The following is a 23,877-nucleotide window of genomic DNA, read 5'->3' on the forward strand; positions in this document are numbered from 1 at the left end:
AAAAAAAAAAAAAAAAAAAAAAAAAAAAAAAAAAAAGGAAGAAGAAGAAGGAGGAGGAGGAGAAATATATTCATTAATTTTAGTTTTGGTCCTAATTTTTTTTAATAGAATCTCGTTCTGAGTTCAGGCTGGACTTCAGCTTGCTATGTAGGAGAGACTGGCCTTGAACTCTCGGCAATCACCCTGCTTCAGCTTTCCAAGTGCTGGGCTTACGGGCCTGTGCCACCACACTCAGCTCATAATTCTTTTAAACATTGGCCCAAGAAACATTGTTTTCAGTTTAAAACTTCTTTATTAACTAAGATTTGTGCTTCTTTCAAAGCATCAGTAAAGCTGTATTAATACCTTTCAAATATTTCCACAAATTTCAATGACTTCCCCTAGAATTATCAATTCTCCATTCTGAATATATTATTATACTACTATTTTATCACATATTCACTCCATGTAAATTATTTCTTATTGACTCTTAATGAATCACTAATATTTTCATTTTTCACATAATTAAGGCGTTAGTTCTAAACTAAGTTTAAACAAATTTTAATGGAAATTAAAGATAGATATTTCCTGAATCCAAAGCCAAATAACTTTCAAATTTCTTTCTTAAAAATAATTTACCATCACAATTTGAGAAATTAAAATAACGCCTTTAAGAAAGGAAAGGTTGCCACAGAAACCAAATTGATCAGTTAAATGTATAATTAATTACATACTTCATGAGGTAAGTCTATGGATAAAGAAATATAAATTAGAATACATTAAATCAGAAGACCCTTTCAAGGGTTAATAGTTCAAATTTGCTACATATAAGAAAAATTGAACTTGGGACCTTGCGCTTGCAAGGCAGGCGGTGGAACCACCGAACTGAACTAAATCACTGGCCCCCAAATTTTATGTTTACATAGCTGTAATTTTGCCTGGTGCCTTCATTAGGAAAGTCTTCTGGTAGCATGGGTTGGAAGTACTATGCTTTGACACTCACCTGCGTAAAGAAGGGTTCGTAAATCTCAACTCCTTTATCAGATCCTTGAAGTAACACCTCCTGGCCCCGTCTCCAGCTGTACCGAACAGGTGGATTGGAATTGGCAACGCAGCGGAGGAATACTGTTCTCTCATAGTAAAACTGTTCTTTAGCTTCACCTATACTCTGGTGAACAGTTACTACCGGATCATCCAAATCTAGAAGAAATACAAATAACCAAGTTTCAACATCATGAATCGCATGGCTTTCAAGGTGCCTTACACGGATAGCACTAACCAACGATGCATGTTCCTTATCAATGGTATTGCTTATCCCTGGGTTCATTTCTTTCACTGAACTTGCGGAATTCATTTTCAAAGAAAGTTTCAATGATAAGAACAAATACAAACGTTATTTCTTCAGATCTCTGTGTGTTGAGATGAAACAAATGACCTTGCATATTCAGTCTCCTTGCCAGCAGCCATACGTAACAGCTCCATGAGAGTGATCAACATTCACACCTCTCATTTAGAGGAGTTTAGACAAAACAATGAACCAGAGAAATCAAAAGTGACGCAAACATCAATGTCGTGCAACTCAATTGACTCTTTTTCATAGTGTACTTCTCTTATCTCTTACAAATAATCAATATGTTTAAAATAAAAGGATTATGTTTACAATTATACTCTGTATAATTAAACATGATCTTGAGCTGAGTTAAATTTTACTCTCATCTCAGATTTCACATCTTAGGTTAGATTTGCTAATTCGAAATGTGCCAACAGAAGGCTCTATTAAAAGGCACTGATATTTCTATTGCTGAATACTATAAAAAAAAATGTGACATTTTACATACATTTTAAAGGACTATCCCCCGTAGGGTTTAGAATTTTCTGGAAAAAGATCAATTTGTAAATTTTATGGGTCCATTGGTCACATGATTACTGTGTCAAAAACGCATTTACACATTTGTGGTATACAAGTAGCCAAAGATAATATGTAAAGGAATAAAGGATGAATGTTGCTTAGTAAAACTCCCAGTAAAGCTTTAATATAAATAGAGGCACTCCCAGATAAATATAGCTAATGGATCCTCGTTTTCCAGCACCTGGTAGAGCAAAAGAGGAGGGGAAATTCAGAAGTGTACTTGTCTTAGACAACAATAAGCTCTAGTCTCATGTGGCAGAATAAACAGTATATACACGTATTCATTGTGATGTTAATTTCACTTTTACTCTTTCTGCTTTGTAATGATCAGAGGTTTTTTAATGTTTGTGACCTTCAATTCTCTTATCAGTAAAATGGGAACAGTAATGGCACCCTATTATTCAGGCTGTTGAGGATTAAATGAGATAGGTGCATAGTAAATTCTCAACAAAAGGTAGCTATCAGAATTATTATTAATTATATTATCACTATGAGGGTCTCATTTAAGTAACTCCTGTTGATTTCATGTCTTCTTGCTGTTATCTCATCAATTCATAATGCACTCAACTCTCATTATAAATAGGTACAAATAGGTCACTTGGCCATTTCTTTAGGCTACCAAATGCTTCCATGTGACAAGCACTTTTACATGAAAGCTTGAAGAAAAGCTACTACAGTTATATGGACGTAAGAGTAATAAACTGTGTGAGCATGTGCCACTCCATCTATTTAAAAGGCAATGTTGCTAGAAAAGACTTTTTTTAATGCAGAACATGACACAAAACCAACAAAAGTAGTGAAGTAATAGCTGCCCCAAGGAATCAAAGGAGACAATTTACCCCATATTATAAAAAAAGTATTATTTGAAGTGAACTGCTTAACAGTATTTCTACTTTTGCAACATTCTAAAGAGTTTTTTTTTTCTTCTTCCAACATTAGAATCTTTTCACAGCTACCTCAAAGGCCTCTAATTTTAGTAGTGTAAATTTACAGAACAACTGCTGCTTTCTGGTAAAGTTTAAGGAATTTTCACTTAAAATTCACTCTATTAACTGTGCAGGGATGTACATGCTATCTGGTCTTGATAAGTTGGTCTCTTTAGAGATTCTAGAATCATTATCATGAAAGTTTACAAGTTTTCCAAATATATCACAGTCAATTCAGTGATTAGCATCTCGTATATAAATCCTAGAGGCATTTCACTGTATTTCATTGAACTGAAAAAAGTCACTGTAAGCTTATTATAGAAAATATCATTTTCTTCTTGGTCAAAATCTAATGTCTCTTAATCCCTGTTTTTTTTGTTTTGTTTTGTTTTGTTTTGTTTTGTTCAGAAGACATAAGCTGTAGTAGGATGTAAGGACAAAATTGTGAAGCCAAAAAGCGTAGCAAAAAAACACTTGGCTGATAATCAGTAAGCAAACGTAACAACGGTGAGTATCCTTGGGTGGCGAATGGTCAACAGTGATACACTTTCCAAAAATAAAGTTATTGAAGTGCTCTTAGCTGTTCTCTTGCTAGGGTGGGTGTCAGCAGGCTTGGTCAGAAACAGACTAAATCTAAGCAACTGGCTCAACATGCTCTTCCCTGGTCTGGCTGTGTTTGGTGACACTGGTCTCGCGAGAATCTCATCCCGTGACAAAGCCCACTGAACATTCTACTGGCTGTGTTATCCGCCAGATTCATTATGTTTAGGAATTTCTACTTCATGATATTCTCAAGTGAATTTCGTCTCTTTAGAATTAAAAACTAACCGGCCCAAACAACATTGCACAAGCAAAATAATGGCATGGCTGGTAAAAAAATATTTTCTTTGGGGAAGTTATACGTAGTTGTGTGTGTGTGTAGACACAAACCTTAATGTCACAATCGATTTTAATCTATTTTATGTATTCCACGATTTCTAAGTGTGTTATGAATATTCAGATTTACCTTAGGTCAGATGAGAAAAGGGATGTTGAGAGATGCAGGAAGTGTGTAGGTAGGAGCTCCTAGGTCAACCTTGGGGGAGTGAAGGAAGGAGGATTGGGTAGGGGGAGAGCTGAACTATACTACAGCTGCAACACAGGTCTCAGTAGCTCTGGGGAAGTTCTGGAGCTATGATGCCCCCTCAGAGATGCCCTGCCCTCGGGCAAAGTGTCTAAGCCTTCTACACAGTGACAGGAGGCAGCTACTCCATTTGTGTTGCTTCTCACCAAAGAGTACAGCCTTGGAAAAGCCTGGTTTTATTGGGCTCAGGAAAATCTCTAGAAAGGGAATGAGCTGGTAGCCACCAGCTGCTGGAGGAAGGAGAAGTTTGTTCTTGAGGAGGGGATGGGGTTAGTGCACTACAGCATCCACTCAGAGTCCCTGGCTGGGGATGACAATTCTAAGGGGGAACACTAATCCAGGATTCTGGCTAATTTCCTTTCCTGGGAAGATTTTTCAGAAGGCACAGTGACAGGATGCTATTCATAATCTCCTCGACCACTACTGTCCTACATTCCTTGTACCACGGGCTAGTGCATCTTTCTTAAGGACTTCCCTACTGGTGTTAGTAGAGTTTTGTCACTGAGAAATATGAGATCTTGGTCACTATACCCTTCTAAGGCCATGGCTGATGCACTCATGTATTTACCACAAAATCGAAGGAGAGAACACCGAGATGACCCATGGATCGACGAGGTGTCAAACACATTCTTTACTACCTCACTATGTAACAACAGCCCTACCTCCCGCAGAACCCATAGGCTACTTACTCCTGCCAGGACAGTGACTCTTCTTATCTGCTGTTTCCTGACACGGGAAACTAAGTGGCTGAATAACATTCATGCTTAAAGATTAATGGGGCTCTTGCTGAGTCACTTAGTAAAAGCGATTTTCCTTTCTGGGAACTGAGACTCTAAACTGGCAAAGCTCAGAGATGCGGGAAGAGAAGTGTAGATTCCCCAAGTGGGTCATGGGATGAGATGGTAGTAAGTGAGGTCACCGCTTGATTCTTGGACCTATGTGTATTTTACAGAAAAATAAAACATCATATAATAATGGTCATTGATTTAGGATTAAACTTCATCCCAGCGGATAACATCTTCCTCTCACTGGATGTTATCTCTCCAAGACTCAGTTGCCCTGTCAAGAGGCCATCTGATCATTGCATTAAGTTGGAAATTTTAGGTAGATGCTAAGACAAGATAACCCTATGGTAACTAGTGCACTGTGCAATCCTAGATATCACGTCAACTTGGACCCCATGGTGACAATCCTCAAAATGCTGCAACAGTAGATGTCTACACAAGGAAGTGGGTGCAGAATCTCACAGAGAGAACTTAGAGAGTCGCCATCACGCATGCTCAACAGAGCCTTGCAGGGTTCTTCCTAGGGATTCAGCTTCCCTTCAGGGAAATGAGTTCAAGGTCTGAAAACTGCCTCCGGTTAGAAATTGGCAAGAATCATGAATCTTTATTAGATGTCTCTATCCAGGCTCTTGATCATGCATATTTGACTTACTTTAGTTCTGTAGATTTTTACAATAGTTTCGTGACTGTCCCTGGGAATGATGTGTTCTATTAACTGTATCCATAGATCTATGTAAGTTTAGAGTCCTGGATGCATTCAAATTAGCTGCTCATTAACACACTTATGCTCACTTTATGTGTGACATGAAGCACTGTCACTTAGCCTTTATTATTTTGAGATACTGTCATTGCCATTACTATCAAGAGCTAGATTCTTTTTTTCCTTTTTTCACATTTTTTCTCTTCCTTTATTTCCTTTTCCTTCCCCTTTCCACTTCCCCTTTAGCCATTTCTTCCTGTTTCACACTCCCAATTATACCATTTGAACCCGATTTACATTTTCAGTTCTTCATTCTGTAATAACATCGACATTCGCCTCTAGAAGTCATCACTGAGCTTCTGAGGATGCCTGATTCAGGGCGTTCTAATTGGCTTTAGTCAATGAGGTGTCCCCAGCCTTTGTGTAGAATAAAATGAGCTGATGATATTTGTAGACTTGACCTGATAATGCACCTTAGCATGTTTAGATCACTGAATCTTCTGGGGTTTTTTGTGTGTTGGTTTTGTTTGCTGCTGCCTGCTCAGCAGTTCTTGCATTTATACCTAATTAGTGAAGACCGCTAAGACTTCCCAGAGTCAAAGTTATTAAGTCTCATATCAAGGTGAAGTTTACCATATAGACTCTTTTTCTCTAAACTCATTTTATCTCATTCTTCATCTCCAGTCTTTTTCAATTTTATTTTTCATTCGGTAAGATTGTTCATACTGTTTCTATTTCTTGAGCATCTATAGTGCTTGTATGTGTTAGTTTAGTTGTAATATTAATGAAATCAAATATACTACTAATGAGCTGATTAGAAAGACAATTATGTCATCCCTCAGCCTCAGTGTCCAGTTCCATACATATGGTACCATCCTAACTCCTACCATTAAACAATGGCTAGAGTCTGCAGTCCATTTTGCGCAAGTCTTTCTCTTCCGTTAAAGATCTAACAATTCCATTGTCTCACACTGTTATCTATTGGTGCTACATACTGATCCAGTGGCCAGAAGTGGCGGTAGAGATCATATCCTGAGGATATGTGTTAGCTCAAAGGGAAAGCATTTTTATATCATTTAAATCAATGTAAAAATGATAGCTTCGGACTGGGAGGAACGGGCCATTCTATAGGGCCAGAAGATTCAGGGAGATCTGAAATTTCAAGGTATTTAAATTCACAAACCCACAGTATCCTGTTCCTCAAGATATGATTCCATTTTCCCCACCTTGGGTTCAGACTCTGGCTTTGCTGAAGCAAGCTTCCTGAATCTCTGTCACACTTTGAAACAAGAATCTCTTTGTTTTTTTCTAAAGAGATCATATTCTCATCTATCACCTCAAATAATGATTAATGACACTCACCCTTTCATCTTTTGTACACTGTATAATTGGAGCCCAGAAGAAACTGATTCCCTTTTTTTTTAGTTATTACTTTCCATTGAATTCCTTTCTCTGGTTTCTATCCTTGTAGATGAAGCTTTTAACAATGCACTGTTATTGCAGTCAAGGGTTCTATACCTATTAGAAAAGGAGGCCTCAGTACCAGCCAGCTGGGTAGTTGGCTGCATCTCTAGAATTCTGTTTTCCAAGCAAGTTCCTCCCACCATCTGGAATGGGCTCCTTGGAAATCAGATTCTTTGACAAACACATGCATTTAAGAAATGTAGTAAGAATTGTCCTCAGGGTCACATGCTATGCTGGTGCACAAACCAAAATGTTGGACTACATATTGAGAGGAATTAAACTGTGAGGCACTGTTACAAAGGTCCTGGATGATCTGAACCGAGCTTCTATAATTTATTTCAAAGAGCATCACTATGTTACTAAAGAGGACTTCTGATGAAGAGGCTCCATCTCGGGTAAGGTAGCTCTTTCCAGATAATAATTTCATAAGAGGGAATCACATGAAAGCCCGTGTCTTCTAACACCCCCAGGATTTAGACAGTGTACCTATTACATGGTTTTATCCAAGGATCTTAATATTATCATGTACAATTATCTTCAGTCTTTATACATATTTCAAGAAATATCAGATCTCTTTATTTAATAGTTAATATTTACATAGCTGGCCTTCACGATATTATAAATCCATACTGGATTATTTTCTGTTATTGCTAATATTATGTTAGTATTTACATCTTTTTAAAAATAAAAAAGGCTAGATGGGTGAAATCCAAAGGTCTGGAAATTATAATTCAATGGCAAAGGCAAAATATTCTCCAAAGTAAAGAGAGTATGATTTTTGATACTTAAATATGGTCAAAATTTTAACATTTATAAAGTGATATAAATCACAGAATATATTATTGGACATATGAATATTTGTCTTAAGGTTATAACTCATAATTTTCTATAAAATATATCATTATATTCAGTGTTCATATAATAAACTTTAGTGTTAAAAAGCAAAATAATGTTCAATAATGAGCTCATTAATTAGTTTAAAGAAAGATTACTCTTTTACTAAGATTATGATCACTGTCAGTTATCAGCAAGGTGACCCATGTATGTTGTAAAACAAAGGTCTAAGAAAATTCACTTCTGCAAACATGTACTTATAAAAACTAAAAAAAGAGAATTCATTTTTAACCTTAAATTCAGCAGGTACCTCTTTATAACCGAAATACATTTCTTGAATCTTTGTTTTTCTGATTAAATATGTCATACTCTGTCAGATTAAAATCATTTAAGAAAATGTAAAAATTACAATCACCTTCTTTAATTCTAGAAACAGTTAAGTCTCCCAAAATAATTTATAGCTTAAGGAAGTTTCAACTAGCAATGGCAAGGGAAATATTCCATGACAATCTGAATTCCCCCCACAGTTTTTCTTTGTAAGCCTAAAAGAATTATCTTCTTGCCTACTTTTACTTTTACCAGGAATTCATGAGCTCTTTTAGGATTTTAAGATGTAACATTTACAACACAGGATACAAATTATTGATTGATTTCTTTAGGACAGGGCTAAGGATATAGCTCAGCCACACCATGCTTGCCTGGCAAGTGCAAGGTTCTGAGTTCGATTCGTGGTACCAAAAAATTTATTGAGTACATATATTAAATCAGACATTTTTGTACGCCAGCTATATCTACCTTTATAGAAAACTCATTTTTTTTTGCAAAGAGATTAATTTTCCAATTTACATCCAGTAAGGGTGCGTGTTATAATCAAATTAGGCAAGCATTTGTGTGCCCATTAGTTACATGCATAGCTTTGCGTATCTACAATATCACGGCATGACACAAACCACTCAGTTTATGAGTAGTCTATGATTCATGAGCCAACACTTTAAAAAGGAGAGATGAACAGTATGCCAAGACACAACATGATTAGATGAAGAAGCCCATAGCAATGTGAGCCAACCCTGAGAATAAAGACTTTGTAAAAAGATGATGTGTGAAATGAATTCTGAATTCTGAAGAGTGAGATATGTGATTTGTGGGAAATGGTATTTGTGAAGTTCAGAGATACTGAGAAAATCCAGATATTATAAACTCAGTGAAATTAGGAAGAGAAATTAGGAAGTCAGAAAGCAGTAATATAATAGGAATATTGAGAGATTAAAACGGAGCAAATCATTCGTGGCAACATTGATGATAACGAAGATCAGTCTCATATTGTTTTTTCAGACAATAAGGTTTCATTTTGCAAAGATCATAATAGGTTATTTCTGGATGAGAATTCTGGAGGTGACAAAAAATTCACAAGGTTCATAATAAAGTGGCTGTAATGACTGCGATGAATAGTGATGAGCAATTTTAAATAAAGCCACGTCAATGGGCAAGAAGAGGATTCAATGAACTGAACTGGGAGACCAGTTAGATGAATGGAGGGCTGATCGGTAGCAGTTAAGAGGTCTTAGAAACTGGCTTTGGTGGGTGGAGAGATATTGCTTTCACGGAAACATGAAGCGTTAAATGAAAACTGTATCTGGCCATCGGCTGTGGTGAGAGGAGGTTGTGAAGGAGGGGAGTGGTAGTTCCATGTGGATCACACTGACGGCCAAGCACCTGTGGGTCTTCTGGGGCTATGCACATGACCTGGAATCAGAATGAGAAGTCTGGACTACAGATGTGGATTTGGGATTCATCAGTATGCTGTGTGTGGGACGGACTGCTCAGGGAGTGTACAGAAAGAAAGAAGGGAAAAAAGACACTGAACAAAGGAGTCCTGGGCAATACCTCATGCAGCCAAAAAGAAGTGACGTCTTTGAGAGAAACACAGAGGAAAAAACGACAGGAGAGGCAGGGTCCAAATGAATCAGTGATAAAGAAAATAAATTCTCAAAGCACTTTCACAGCGACGAAGGGGTTGGAAAACAGAATAAATGACGAAAAGAAGTCAAGTTAGGAACAGAACCGGACGGTGACTTCTCATTTAACAGGAAATAGGTCACTAGTGTCCTTTGCCAGTGATATTGTTACAGCTTGAAAGTAAGGAGATGCATGATGAGGTTAAGGGGAATAATCCTTTCAAGCAATTTGGCTCTGACAAGAGGAGGCAGTTAGAAGACAGCGTGCGATCCAAGGAGTCTTGCTTTGTTTTGTCCTTGCTTTGCTTTTCCCTAAACTAAGAAATGCATATTTGAACTCAGATGGGGGAAGAGCCAGTTTGTAGCAAAAAAAAAAAAAAAAAAAAAAAAAAAAAAAAAAAACAAACAAAACAGAAAATAAAAAAAAAAAAAAAAAAAAAAAAAAAAAAAAAAAAAAGGCACAGGAAGCTTCAGAGAAGTGGTCAGTGGTTGAAACTATTACATTTTAATAAATAATTAAATAACGATTATGAATGGTAATAAATAATGTTACTAGTACAAGTTTTAGATGGGGTTTTATGGCTCAACATTATTTAAGATGTCTTCTGTCAGTGGTACATGCCTACTTTTCAGGAAATTTTTATTAAAGCTCCCTTTCTTCTAGTTACCCCTCCCTATATTACATCAAAAGGTAGACATTCTCTTGTAACTTCATTCATCCACATTTCATTGTTGCACACTAAGCAGTCTTTGAGTTTGGTTAACTAAATCTTGGAAGCACTTGTTAATCTAGTTCGCTCTTCTATCAGGGGTACACTAGCAACACGAAACAGTGACCTCACCTTCCCACATGCATTGGTACAATCGATATACGCTTATGATCTATCGTGCTTAGCTGTAGCTGAAATCATGGGTGTAGTTACAAGGTAAATAATCGATTAATCTAAAACATAACCACAGCTGAAGCTCATTACCCACAGGGATTTATTCTATCATTCGGTCCAATTCTTCTGTCTTTAATCTTTGAATTAAACCAAATGAATGTGAAAACCCAAATGGCAAAGAAATACTAAATATGGTATTGGATGTCATTGTCCCCCCTGGGAAGTTCCAGAAATCTCAAAAATCCTATACAGAAAATATGAAAATGTGTTTGCTTAAGGAAAATAGCTACTCGATATTCTTGGAGGCACTAAACCTGGTAGAGTATATTACTTTATCAATATAGGGACATAAATTTGTCTGTATAATTATAGGATACATGCACACATCAGTAGATAATGTTAACTATACCCATATGTCTGTAAATTACCACAAACTGAATAAAATGAAGTGATCCTGAAGTCGTGCAAAGCAGACAATAATTAAATCATTTAGATATACAGCTTTATTATAAGTAAAGTACCACCTTCAATGACTTGTAGCACATTCTACAGAGACCAATTTGAAAGCCCTGTTTTGTTTAATAAATCAATGGGGAATGTGGTGCAAAAGTTGATAAGAAGGTTTTGTATAATTTCCTGCATGGTGATTTTTGAACAGTGACTAATTTGGTCTGAAAACTCATAAAAGAAAAATCGCCAAAGTAAATACAGCCAACTTCTGCAAGTCAAACACTTGTAGGTGTGAGGCTACTATAAAAGTTAGGCTTATTCGTGTGTGAAATTTTACTCTTAGTCATCTACTCAAACAATTTAGAATGCAGTGCATTTAGAAAAACATGCACACACACACACACACACACACACACAAACTTCTAACTATAGGTTTGTAACTCTTAGGTGATATTATCTTGATGGTTCTGCATATCACTCTGAGGAATTTTTAAACTTTTACATGGCTCAGAAATACAACTGTAGGCATTTTCTTTACCCCCTCCCCATTAATTTTCTATCAGATTGTGGAAAATGAGACCAAGAGGCACACAGACTTTATGTACATGCATGTTTTTATGCATGTGCAAGTATATAAAAAGAGGGAGCACAAGAGTGTCAGCACGTTAAGTACATTGACATGCTTAAGTATAATTCGTGTACACATATTGAATATTATTTTTTGTCTACTTAATCCTTTCTTCCCATTCCCATTTCTTCTTTCATAAATTTACTTTCTCATGTTGACATCTCATTACTCTGCTTTCCCTTAAACTCATGTATTCATACAGATAAAGGCAGTATGCATAAATGTGTGACTGTATCTAAGGTACTTTTAAAATCCAGTAACATCTTTTCTCAATTTTTTTCACATAAAATTATTCATAAAAATTTTCACATAAAATTATTATTGCTTTTATAAAAACTGCTGTACCATATTCCCCATCATGTACATATGATAATTTACACAGTCACTCCTATCGGCACTGCCATAGGATTATATCACTCACTATGGGCATTTATGCTACTTTTAGGTGTTTTTTGTTTTTGTTTTTGTTTGCCACTGGAAACAATGCTATATTAACTATCTCCAGATATGCGCCTTTAACTTGGCGTCACAAATATTATTTATTTATTAGGACATGTCTGCAGCACACGTTTAAATTCCTCGCATGGAGTTGGTTCGTGGGCATCGTTTTCATCCCTTTTCACTCCTTTTTCCCCCTTCCTCCATCTCTTAATCTCTTCCCACTTTAGAAAGATCTATCTATTTACCTCCCATTGCCTTTCTTTTATTTTGCTCCTTATTTATGGTTTCATTTTTTTCACATAAGAGAAACCATGTGATATTGAAGCTTGTGTGTCTGGTTTATTTCACTTAACATCATGGTCTCAAGGTACATACATTTGCCTACAAATGACGTTGTTTTGATAGGAAAAATTCAGATAGCTAGGAAGCTTGCTTGTAGGTATTTGTAACTGCTTTTGTCTAAAGTTCCCTTCCAGAAGGAATAGACATTTCACCAGAGCCACACAGGTCTCACTCTCTGCAAATCTGTCATGATGGGTTTTTTTCTGCTTTCTTAAATTTTTGAACACTTTGTAAGATGATAGCTCACTTCGATTATAGATGGTACTTTCCTGATTTCTAGAAAATTTGAGTGTCTTCGATTTCTTAAATGACCTTATATACTTTTAAAATTCATATTTATTTATTTTGTGTTTTTATTTAGCTTAGTTGTCATTTCCTTTAAAAATCTTTTAAAGAAATCCTTTTATGATAAATCATATTATTTTACTTTTTATAAATTTTATGTAATGAATCTTTTCATAGATGATGCAATTTAATTTTTATATAGTGATATATGACTGCCTTTTTGTATATCTTTGGTTGGTAACATGGTGAAGTATGTCTTTCTCCACCTAGGTTTCACATGAAGTCTTTTCTGCATTTACAATTGAATTTTGAGATTTAATTTTATTTCCTTTCGCACATTTGTACAGTAGCAGCAGCAACATTTAATACCTATTTTATCACAAATAATGGAACCTCAATTTCATTGTATATTAAAAGCCTCACATAGTTGAAGCTCTTCTGGTTTATCTGTTTTATGAATTTGTGTATTCATATGCAAAACCAGATTGATGTGGTATCAATTTTTATCCTCTGAATTCTATTAAGAAAACTTCTTCCTGTCCCAGCTCCACGCTGCTGTTCAATTTCACACTTTCTTGGTTATTCTCAGGTGCTGCCTTGGAGTTAATGGCTACATTATGTTCTTTTACTTAAATTAAGACCATATACACAGAAGCAGAAAATTCCATTGAAATTACGCATTGAGCTTACAGTTTTCTTTTAATTTTAAGCAAAAACTCAGAAGCTCATCTATCCTGGAGCCATCATCAGATGATGGATATCCAAGCATGTTTGTAATATTACCCAAAGCATTTTTTTTCCACTTGGCACTGCTCTTTGGGCAATATTTAGAAATTTAAATTTTACAGAAAATCCATCCATATTCATAAGTGCTACTTGAAGTATCTCTTAATGCTGTGATCTATTCTGCATTTAAAAGCATAATTTAAGATTGTTTCTTTGTTGTGAATTGGGAATACTCCTGCTTCCTTTATTTTTATTTAGTAATAATTACAAGAGTCTCATCATATCTATTTGCCTTTTTAAATGCTTAGATTTGTGTTTCTAAATTTTTCCACTTATCTTTGCTACTAAACTATGTTCGGCTTTTTCTTTACTAATTCTATTGTTTTAATTTACTTAACTCATTTATTTTCTGAATTACAAAATGACTGTTAATTTGTTATATTTTCATTTTAATAACAAAAGAATTTTGAGCTATACATTTTCCACTGAAATAGGCATTTTTTAGTGTCCATAGATTTTTACATCAAAACATCTGGTTAGTTGCCTTCTAGATGGTATTTAATTGGCTTCCTAATTTCTCTTCAAAAGAGAAGTTAAAATGTGTTTTAAATTGTTCAAACAGAATAAATTGTGTGGTCACCTCCGTACTTTTTACTTTTATTATGGCTAGAACTTGTGTCCTACACATCTTTATATATGAACATTCAAGGTTTTCTACATATACTCTCCCCAAATATATGAATGAAGTTGTGACTGTACCCATGGAGAGGTCTTTTCCTTACCCAAAGTGGTTAGTGTCTCCATTTTCCCTTCATGTAAATAAGATTTTTGGGTAAGCTTCAGGACAGGAACTGACCCCAATTCCTTGCCTCTATGCATCTTGTAGATAACCTAATACTATTTCCCATTTTCTTTCACCTCAGCTTCAACTCCTAAGTTTTGCTTTCATTGTTTTTATATTTCTCTTATACTCCTGGTCCTCAGTTTAAATAGTTGCACTGGGATTCGCATTCAAGCTGCCAATTCATATCCATTAGATTTAAACACTCCCCTACCTCAGTCCCACAGACATCCCTGGTCCGTGTTGGGTTCATTCATTTTTCCCTTTCAGTCTCATAGACTGTACAATTCTGATGGCAAATTAGGTGATACTTTTACTGAATTCTTGCACACCAACTACTTTGGTGCTGTTGTGCTTCATTTTTTGCTCTCAATGTCAATCGCATGGCCACTGGTTATGGATTCCTTTCATAACCTATAGATAATATTCCACTATTTCCTACCTTCTGGCATCACAAATGAGTAATTGGGTGCAGAACTCTTTTTGTTTGTTTGTTTTTTGGTACTTGGTATCAAACTCGGTTCCTTGCACTTGCGAGGCAGGTGGCAGAACCACTGAACTAAATCTCCAGCCCCTCAGAACTTTTTAAATCCTTTTTGACCATGTGTTTTCTTTTTTCTCTTTAGATTGAAAAATTTTTATTTTATAACCTAAGGTGTGTTTTCTCATATTTAGTATGAGTTCAATAATTTTAGGAATTTTAGCAAGCGCAGCTACAAATTCAATTTTTCAACTTTATGTAATCTTTTGTCTGAAATATTTAGTATTTGTATATTAGTTTCTGTCCTGAAAATGTCACTCTTTATTCCAAATCTGTTATTATTTAGAACAAGAATGTCCCCAAAGGCTCATGGACAGGCCTTTCGGAGATGACTGAAGCATGGGGATCGTACATCTGACTTCCTGTTAGAAAGCGTCACTGCAGTCATGACCGGAAGGGTATATCTCCCTCTTCTGGCTAAGCACACATGGAAACATCTCATACAGGAGCCAAAATTAACCTCTTCTCTTTTTTAATTTGTTGGTGTTGGGTTCTGGGTCCCAACAAAGAGAAAGACACTAAGACTCATCCTCATGATTTAAAATTTTTGCTCTGCATTTTGAGCTATTTCTAGCACTGATGTCCCAGACCACCCGTTTGACTCTTGTTTTCAATTTATTTATGGTTATGAAATGATTTGTAGTCCAAGGGTGTCTAGTGTGCATAAATTTTTTCTGTGCACATGACCTCATGAGCAGGTGTAGCACATAAATTTCCTCTAATATTAGCCATTTTCATTTTCACTAGGTAAAATTTACTATAGACTGTGATTCAATGAGCGTAAATTGTATTTCATTTTTACTGGACTTTTTTTTTTTTTCTAAACACAAAATTCTGCTGAAACATCATCAGGTTTCTTTGTCAGACCTAGGGCTGTAGTAGGGTTGTTGATGGATCCCATGTTAGGCAATATCAAAAGTGGGGAGACCAAGTGGTCCTAATCCATAGGTCAGAGAAGGAAAGCAAACACCTTTGAAATGCTGGGGAAAGTCTCCCTGCACTATTGGTTACTGTACCTCAGCCCCAGCCACAAAGAAAACCAGCGCAACTCATTCTCTGAACTGTGCTCTTTGGTTGGCCAGAGGAGGAAGAAAACACAGCCATCCTTTCACCAGAAAATAATAAGTTTGAGGGGGACTGGAGGGTCTTAAAAATACGGTTAGTCCTACCCTACCCACTTTCCAAAAGGAATAAGGGAAAAGAAAAAAATATGAGAAAATGAAAAAATGGAAACGAAGTGTTTGTAAATAGGGAGGGGAGGAGGGGGTGAAGAGAGGGTAGGGATAAGGGGAAAAATGAGAACCAAGACCTGTCATGTAAAGGTACAAGATCCCAATAATGAATGTAACTGTACTGTATACCTAAAATGTACCAATAAACTCAATAAAAAAACATTAGTCGATTTACTTTTATGTGTATGTAGAAAGCTATTTAAAAAGTAAAGCAAATACAAACATTATTACCCCATTGTTTTCTAATTCATGATGACCATCAGTAATATATTAGCTTAGCTACAGGCTCTAAATCAGTTCATTTCAGAAGGCAGATTTGACACCTCAGTGACAATCTTCCTGACACCTTCAAGAACAAAATATTTATATTACCGTATTTACTATACATATACATGTAAACACATATATTTTAAATACATAAATACTATTGCCTTATGATAAACAAAAATAAAATAAAGCAACAATACCAAAAACTGAGTTTTCTACAAGCAGCTCTCTATTTAGCAGAATTTACTGGTGCCCTATTCATTTCCACACTTCTTCCACCATGGCAATGATTATTCTTAGATTCTATTCAAACACCTAGTGGTAGAGGAAGAATCTTTTCTGAAAACTCAAGAGACAACTCCTCTGCTGAAATATACCTGTAAATTGCACATAATATTTTCTTTAACTCACTAATACTGTAGTATTGTTTGCTTACTTTCATAAAGGTACCTCAGTAAACTTTGAGTGATTTATCGTGTAATAGATTGACTAAATATTCTGTATTCTAATGTTTTGTTGTTAATTGTTTCAAATTATAAATTTGGTCCTGCCTTGTTTCATCCCTCTAGTACATATATGAAAGCCCACTTGGAGTAAAGACTGCCATAACATCTCAAGTATAAATCAAAGCGTTACATTTAGGACATTACTGAGTCATTATTGACTGCAGCATTTTTAACTACAAGTTTAATAACCCTTAACTCTTATTTGCCGAATCCATGGTGACTCTAAGTATGCTATACTGCAATGCTTTTTGAAGTAATATTTAAGAAAAAAGTCTTCTAATATTTGTCATATTTACATGTCCTAGGCTTCAGAGGAATGTATTTCCTTACGAAAGCATATTGCTTCCCTTCAAAACTCATGCACTGGATTAATGTCTTATTCTATACTGAAGCCCTCTAGAGTTGATATAAGAAGGAAATACCTTTTGAGGTAAGATGATGAATACAAACTCTATCTCCCCTTACAGAAATGCTGATGGGAAAATTAGAAATTGGTTTGCTGAGCTACAGCTTTCTTGATAGTTTCAAAATAATTTCTGAAAGGGTAATATACATATTCAAAAATCTGAAAACTACAAAGAAATAAAGAGGGAATAATCAATAAAAGATGGATATGTCATGTTCAGTATCCTTACATATGGAGTTGATGTCTTAGTCAATTTTATGATTAGAAGAAACTATCCTGTCTTAATAATACCTCATCTTAAAAACATGACTTTGTGTTCTAAGGAGGTTTTTAAATAAGTTAAATTATTATACTAACAAAATTATTATTCCTAATACAAAATGTATGTCTTGGAAAACAGAATAATAATATATAGCATTACACAATACTTCTATCATCCTTTTTTGTTGTTGTTATTTCAGTTATTGACCCTGATTCAATAATTGTTTAAATGTGTGTGTGTGTGTGTGTGTGTGTGTGCATTGTATAGGGAAAAACACAGGAACTTTCCCAGTAACCTTCTATATTGTATACATACATAAATAGGGCACATAGCATGCTTCTTCCCAGAAACACACGCACAGGCACATACACATTCAATGAAAAGGCGCCCAACTTATCAAGCTTACACAAAAGGCGTGGGTGTTTCACAGCTACAATTGTATAAATTTTGTGTTCAGAAGTTATAATGAACAAAGATGATCTATCAGTAAATGTGAGCTGACGCATGGTTGTCCTTAATAGCTATTTATCAAACATATTTAAGAAAATAAGGAAAAATACAAGAAATGATGTTTACAGTTCCTAGTCTACGCTAAGGTTGTAATAAACTTGAGTGTATTTATTGTTACTCTAAGAAGAACACCGCATACGATACTAAAGTTTGTTATCTTTTGTTTAGATTTTGACCATTGTCTTGTAACATAATTGTTTTACATAAACATTCACTCTGTCACTCCCTCCACTCCTCATTGATTCAACTGCAATTCAATCGATAAATCCTGATAATAAAACTTGGGCAGTACTGTAGGAAAGAAAGAAAAGGAAGACCAGCATTAACTTTGCCCATGTGTAGTTTCTCTCCTGCTAAAATAAAAACAGTCATTTTATAAATTAATTAGATATTGTGTCAACAATTACTCATGGTTGTGACAAATGCCATGGGCATACCTAGGGGAAAATACAGGACGCTACGAGAAAGACTGAAATGTGAAATAAATGTGGCAGGCTTTAGCATCAGGGAAATTTCCCCAAAGAAGTACACGCAGAAGAACTCATTGGACTGGGGCTACCTGGGGACAATTTCAGGCAAAGGCAGTAGAATGTAGAGAACTAGATGTGGAAAGCTGTGTCGATTCTGTGAACTGAAACAAAGGCAGCACAGCTACCAAAGGCAGGAAAATGGAGAGGAACGAGGAGGGAACCTTGTGAGGTAGACCAGGCTCCGTGGAAACAGGGGCTCATAGCATCAGACAATGAGAAACCTTTGATGGGCCTGAGAAGAGTGTTGCTAAATAATTTGATCTTTTATAGAGTTGCTTTAATTGGAATGCCAAGAATATACTAAAAAGGGACAACAATGAATGTTGAGACATCAGTTAAATGATTTACAGGTGTCCAAGTATCTAAGAAGGGCCAATGGAAATAGAATGGATTTAAACGGCTCCATAATAATTATGATACCATAGATGAGAGTTATAAAATAAATTGCAAAGTTTACAAAATGTTGATGTGTTCCATAGATACAGATGATAGTCTGATTTCATTATATAAATCATCAAATCAATATAATTGTCATTTTAACTATATGATCAAACGTTGCTTAACAGTGGCTCTATTTATGATAGATATGCAAATCCTCTGAGGTGGCATTAACTATACAGAAAAGGCAAAATATAATATAAAGTGTCAGAAACTTTATGTATTGTGGTTCTCAGATTGACGACATATAAGGATCTGAATAAATTAGTAAGTGGCTGGTACTTCTCAAGTACAGGAACTAATGTAAGACCTAAGGCCTTACTCCCACTCCAAGGAGCTAAACAGCCACTGGGGGCCTCCAGAATGTAAGACCAAGGGCCTTACTACCACTCCAAGGAGATAAACAGTAAGGTCAAAAGACCTTACCAACAGCTCCGAAGAGCTAAACAGCCGTGAGAATCACCCGGGAAGGAACACACCGGACTAGTTGGAAATCAGACCTTTGTGAGTCTGGCCAGATGACACTCCAGGAGCCAAGTAGCTCAGAGAGGTGCTAGCTCAGGGACTGAGGTCTTCTTATAAGGGGTACAGGGGAGTTAACATTCAAAGCTTGCAGTCAGGTGGCAAAGGTTAGTGGTCTGCTGATTCGCACTGGTGGCAGCTGTCAGGTATTCAGCAGCCACATGTTGATGGTTAACAGATGCCAACAAGATGTTCTAAGATCTTAAAAGCATTTCGGGTTTAAGCAGTTTTCCCTGTTGAAGATAAGGGGAGGGTGAAACAACAGTCTCTGGGCCATTATCCAGCCAACATGGAGTTACTTTAGCTCAGTCAGGTCTCACATTAACAGTTAAATTCCATTCTTTTTTTCCTCTGCAGTACCAGGGATCGAACTGAGGACCTTGTGCTTGCCAGGCAGGTGTGGCGCTGCTGAACTATACCCCTGCTTGAATTCCATTCTTACATTTTGGGTACTTTTCATTTCCAACCAAAAAACAATGGCAATATTATACATAAACTTTCTCAGTCTCCTGTAAGCCAGATTCTTGGCACATGATGTAGCTCATCCAGTTGGATAAACCCAACATCAGCTGTGAATTGGGAACTGTTGAAGAAAAGAAATAGGAACCATCGAGTATCCATTACAGTGTGGGGGGGTGGCCATGATCTTGAGTTCCTGAGAGGCAGGAACAAGTGCCCTCGTGACAGCACCCAGAATTTACTATGGACAACAGCAGCATGCATACACTAGAAATGTGGCAGCCCGTCCTTCACTCACTGTGGAGGGACCAGGGGGCTGTGACCATCCATGCTTAGCTTTAGTTATCTCTGACATTTTGCAGTCTTAAAACAATTCTATAAAATTCATTTTTATATATTTATTTATCTAGCTATTTATTGAGTTAATCGGTTATTGAGGTAGATAGGTTCATAGTTTCAATCAGCAGAGCTGAAGTCTGCTGCTTGTATTCAGTGATTTATTGAATTAGCACCACTCAATGGGAGGTAGCTATAAATCAATTTTATTCCTTCCCCCACTGGCCATTAAGTTCTATGTGATAAGCTATTTCTTATCCTGCTACTGGATTCTATTTTAGGCATATTTCACAGCTTTTCCAGTTCACTGTAGTCAATCACAAGAAGAGTCCTGGTTCTGTAATTAAAATGTCAACTTCAATAATTTTTAGGAAAAACTTGTTAACTTTTTAATTTAGATTTTCGCCATTCCGTACAGCTGTGTAGTGGTTTAAGCGTGATCTTCTGCAAGTTCAAGGAGGAAAGGTGAGCAGCAAAGGTTACTTAGTCTTTACATTTTTTTCTTTCTTCCTCATTTTGTCCTTTGGTTTCTGCCTTCTCCTCTCAGTAGTCATAGGGTATATCCCTTTTGAGATTATAGTGATGATTAATGACGAAGCAGTGGTAAAGTGAAATGAACCATCTATTCTCTACAAATGAAAATGTCTGAAAATAGGAAGGCAGATTGCCTAAACTTCCCTCACTTGTTTTTATCTCTGGATCCAAGTCTCTTATACAAACCAAAGGAGGGCAGAGGTCCTCAGTGCTTGAAGAGATGGTGTAAGTCAGTGGTCCTGAACAATTTGGCACCAGGAAGAGGTTTAGTGAAAGTCATTTTTTTTTTTCACAGACCAGCAGGTTGGGTGGAGAATGGTTTCAGGGTGCTTCAAGTGCATGCATTCCATTCATTGCATATTTTTTCTATAATTATTACATTCCAATAGATGATTAAATAATTATATATTTCACTATAATGCAGAATCACTTGTTACTAACTTATGGGATCATGATATATGTGTACAAAGAACTGGTCAGTTGTGGGCTCTGCATAGCCAAACCTCTCTGCTCATGTTAAATCTCTATTTGCATCCAATCTCCAGCGTTAGCATCACCACCTCAGCTCCATCTCAGTTCATTAGATTAGATTCTCATAAGGATTATGCAACTTGGGTCCCTGGCATACACAGTTACAGAAGGATTTGTGCTCCTTTGAAAATCTGTTCCTGCTGCTGATCTGACAGGAAGTGGAGCTCAGGCAGTAATGCTAGTCATGGGGGTGGGGCTGTGACTAAACACAGGTTCTTGTATAAAGGTAAGGAAGGGTTCATGGCCTGGGGATTTGTGACCCTGGGTCTAAGCAGCTCACTTTGGCACAAACACTTAACAACTTCTAAATTAATATCAGCCTTTGGGTTTGAAGAATTGATATACAACAGCATTCATTACAGAGTAGCATTCGGTTACCCTTGCAATTATGTGCTTTGTTGTATGGCACTTTTTAGCTGTTCTAATAAAACTTTGTCTTAAATTAATTCCTTATTTATTAGTAAGCCAAATAAAAATGCAATTTTCTTCTTTGTTAAGACAGAGTTTCAGGCCAGGGATTTAGCTCAGTGGTTCTGCCACCTGCTTCACAAGCATAAGGACCCAAGTTGAATTGCCAGTACAAAAAAAAAAAAGCAAAAACTAAAAAGACAGTCTCGATATATATTCCAGCCTGTCCTCGAACTCACAGTGATCCTCCTGCCTCATACTCTCAAATTCTTGGATTATAAACCACGATACCTGGAACAACTTCACATTTTTGTCTAACTTTGATTTGTTCACCCAGAAAGAGCACTGGGATTTAGAAGATAATTTCATACTTTGTGTATTCATATATACCTTGTGCTGTGCATTTTTATTTCTTCGACTTTATAAGTTGAATAGTTATATTTTAACCTTAGGTTCATCCCGAGGAACTTTTAAAAATTTAAAAAATAATCGCTAATACATCAAGTAATTATTCCATCAGTACAAATATATGTTTCTATCTAAATTATCACTTTTTCTTTCTTCTCAAAAAATGCAAGTTGCATTTTCTTTCTTTTAAGAAAATTAGCAATCGCATCTATATTACAGGCATCAACATTTTCTGGTCAGAGGAAAGACATCCTCAGGTAAGCCTTATGGAAGAACAGATCTTTAAATCTGACTTAGTGGTTCGTGCTCATAATCCTAACACAGCACTCTGATTAGGCTGTAGATCGAAGCCCCACCTGGGAAACGCAGTGACCTGGTAAGAACCACTGTCTTAAAATTTTTAAAAATAATTTTACAAAAGGGATACAGTTCAGTGTGAAGACCCTGGGTTCAATCTTCTGTACCCCACCCCAACAGATGTTTAGCGTAGGCCTGAAAATATGATATATTCAAGGGGTGTCTAATTTTTGACATCTAGGAAAAAAATAGCCTTGTAACAAGTGATTATTAAATATATATATGAACCACCACAGCAAAAAATATTATCTGCTTCACACATTACTCCAGTACTGGCCTGATGGTATTAAAAATATAAATAAATAAATAAATAGTGCTGTACCTCCCACTGATTACCAAGTGCTCCTGGTTCTAATAATTAATTCAAAAACACAACAACAGGGGCTCTACGCAGGCAGACAAGACAATCTGTATCAGGTATAATACAACAGGCAATTCAGTGAAGTAGAGAGATGCAGGATTCTGCTCTCAACCGCCACCATCTCCCAGTGGTTGGGCGTGGGTCACAGGAAACTGGGCGGAGTCAGCACTATTCAAAGGTAGACACTGTTTAGTCACCATTGGTATGCTCCACACATGTAAACATATATATAAACATATATATGGGATTTATATATGTAAGATGGATGGATGGATACAGGGAGATAGACATAGACAGATAAATTAGGCATGGTAGATAGCTGATAGATAGATAGATAGTTAGATAGATAGATGACAGATACATTACATTCATCTTGGATTATCTTTCCGAATGCAGATGTGTCTATCTTTTGTTTTACCCACCAACTATTATTTCTAAAGATGACATCTGTTTTAAAAGGTAACTGGATGAAATAAATTTTCATTAAAGTAGGATAAGAAATGGTTTGATCTAGAGTTTACAAGAAGTGAATAATCACAAAGATATTTGCTCTACTCTTTATTTACATTGGAAGTACAGGTGCATTTAACCTCTCAGCACCCAGGTCTTTTCCTAATAAAGGTTCTAAGGGGAGACAGACCTTTGAGCCAGCTGACTGTGAAAAGTCAAAAGCATTTTGACTGAGTGCAGGAGGACAGGAGTGAAGCCTGGGCAAGGAGCATTCTTTTCACAAAAAATAAAGTCGCAGAAGCCAAAACGGAACATAAAAGGATCAAGAAAGGCAAAACCAAGAGACTTCTGAACTACATAAGTAGAGCTCTGATTAAGCCATCCTCCTTGAAATATCAGTTTAGAGGGACTAAATGTTAAGCACTTCAGAGAGTTACTGAAAACACTTGGGAAGGTCAACCCAATATCAAGACCTGGATTTACTACTTAACAAGTGAGTGGAATATACCTATATACTGGAGTTTTATTCCAAATAGAATTACTCTAT

At 36.2% G+C, this 23,877-nt stretch overlaps 1 protein-coding gene across 3 annotated transcripts in view; it reads right to left on the reverse strand.

Moving 5' to 3' along the window:
- The window catches only part of Mdga2 (MAM domain containing glycosylphosphatidylinositol anchor 2), a 736,020-nt gene that overhangs the window by 281,458 nt on the left and 430,685 nt on the right, over positions 1-23,877 (reverse strand). For all 3 annotated transcript variants that reach the window (XR_781932.3, XM_010632607.3, XM_010632608.3), the window contains one exon: positions 983-1,179. Coding sequence is in view for 1 of the 3 variants with exons in the window: in XM_010632607.3 (XP_010630909.1) it covers positions 983-1,179 (197 nt within the window). In the remaining 2 variants the exon portion in view is untranslated. The remainder of the gene's footprint in view (positions 1-982; positions 1,180-23,877) is intronic.

Source organism: Fukomys damarensis, unplaced genomic scaffold (genome assembly GCF_012274545.1).
Source record: "Fukomys damarensis isolate Sample0158 unplaced genomic scaffold, DMR_v1.0_HiC HiC_scaffold_17, whole genome shotgun sequence".
In the NCBI taxonomy this organism is placed as follows: domain Eukaryota; kingdom Metazoa; phylum Chordata; class Mammalia; order Rodentia; family Bathyergidae; genus Fukomys; species Fukomys damarensis.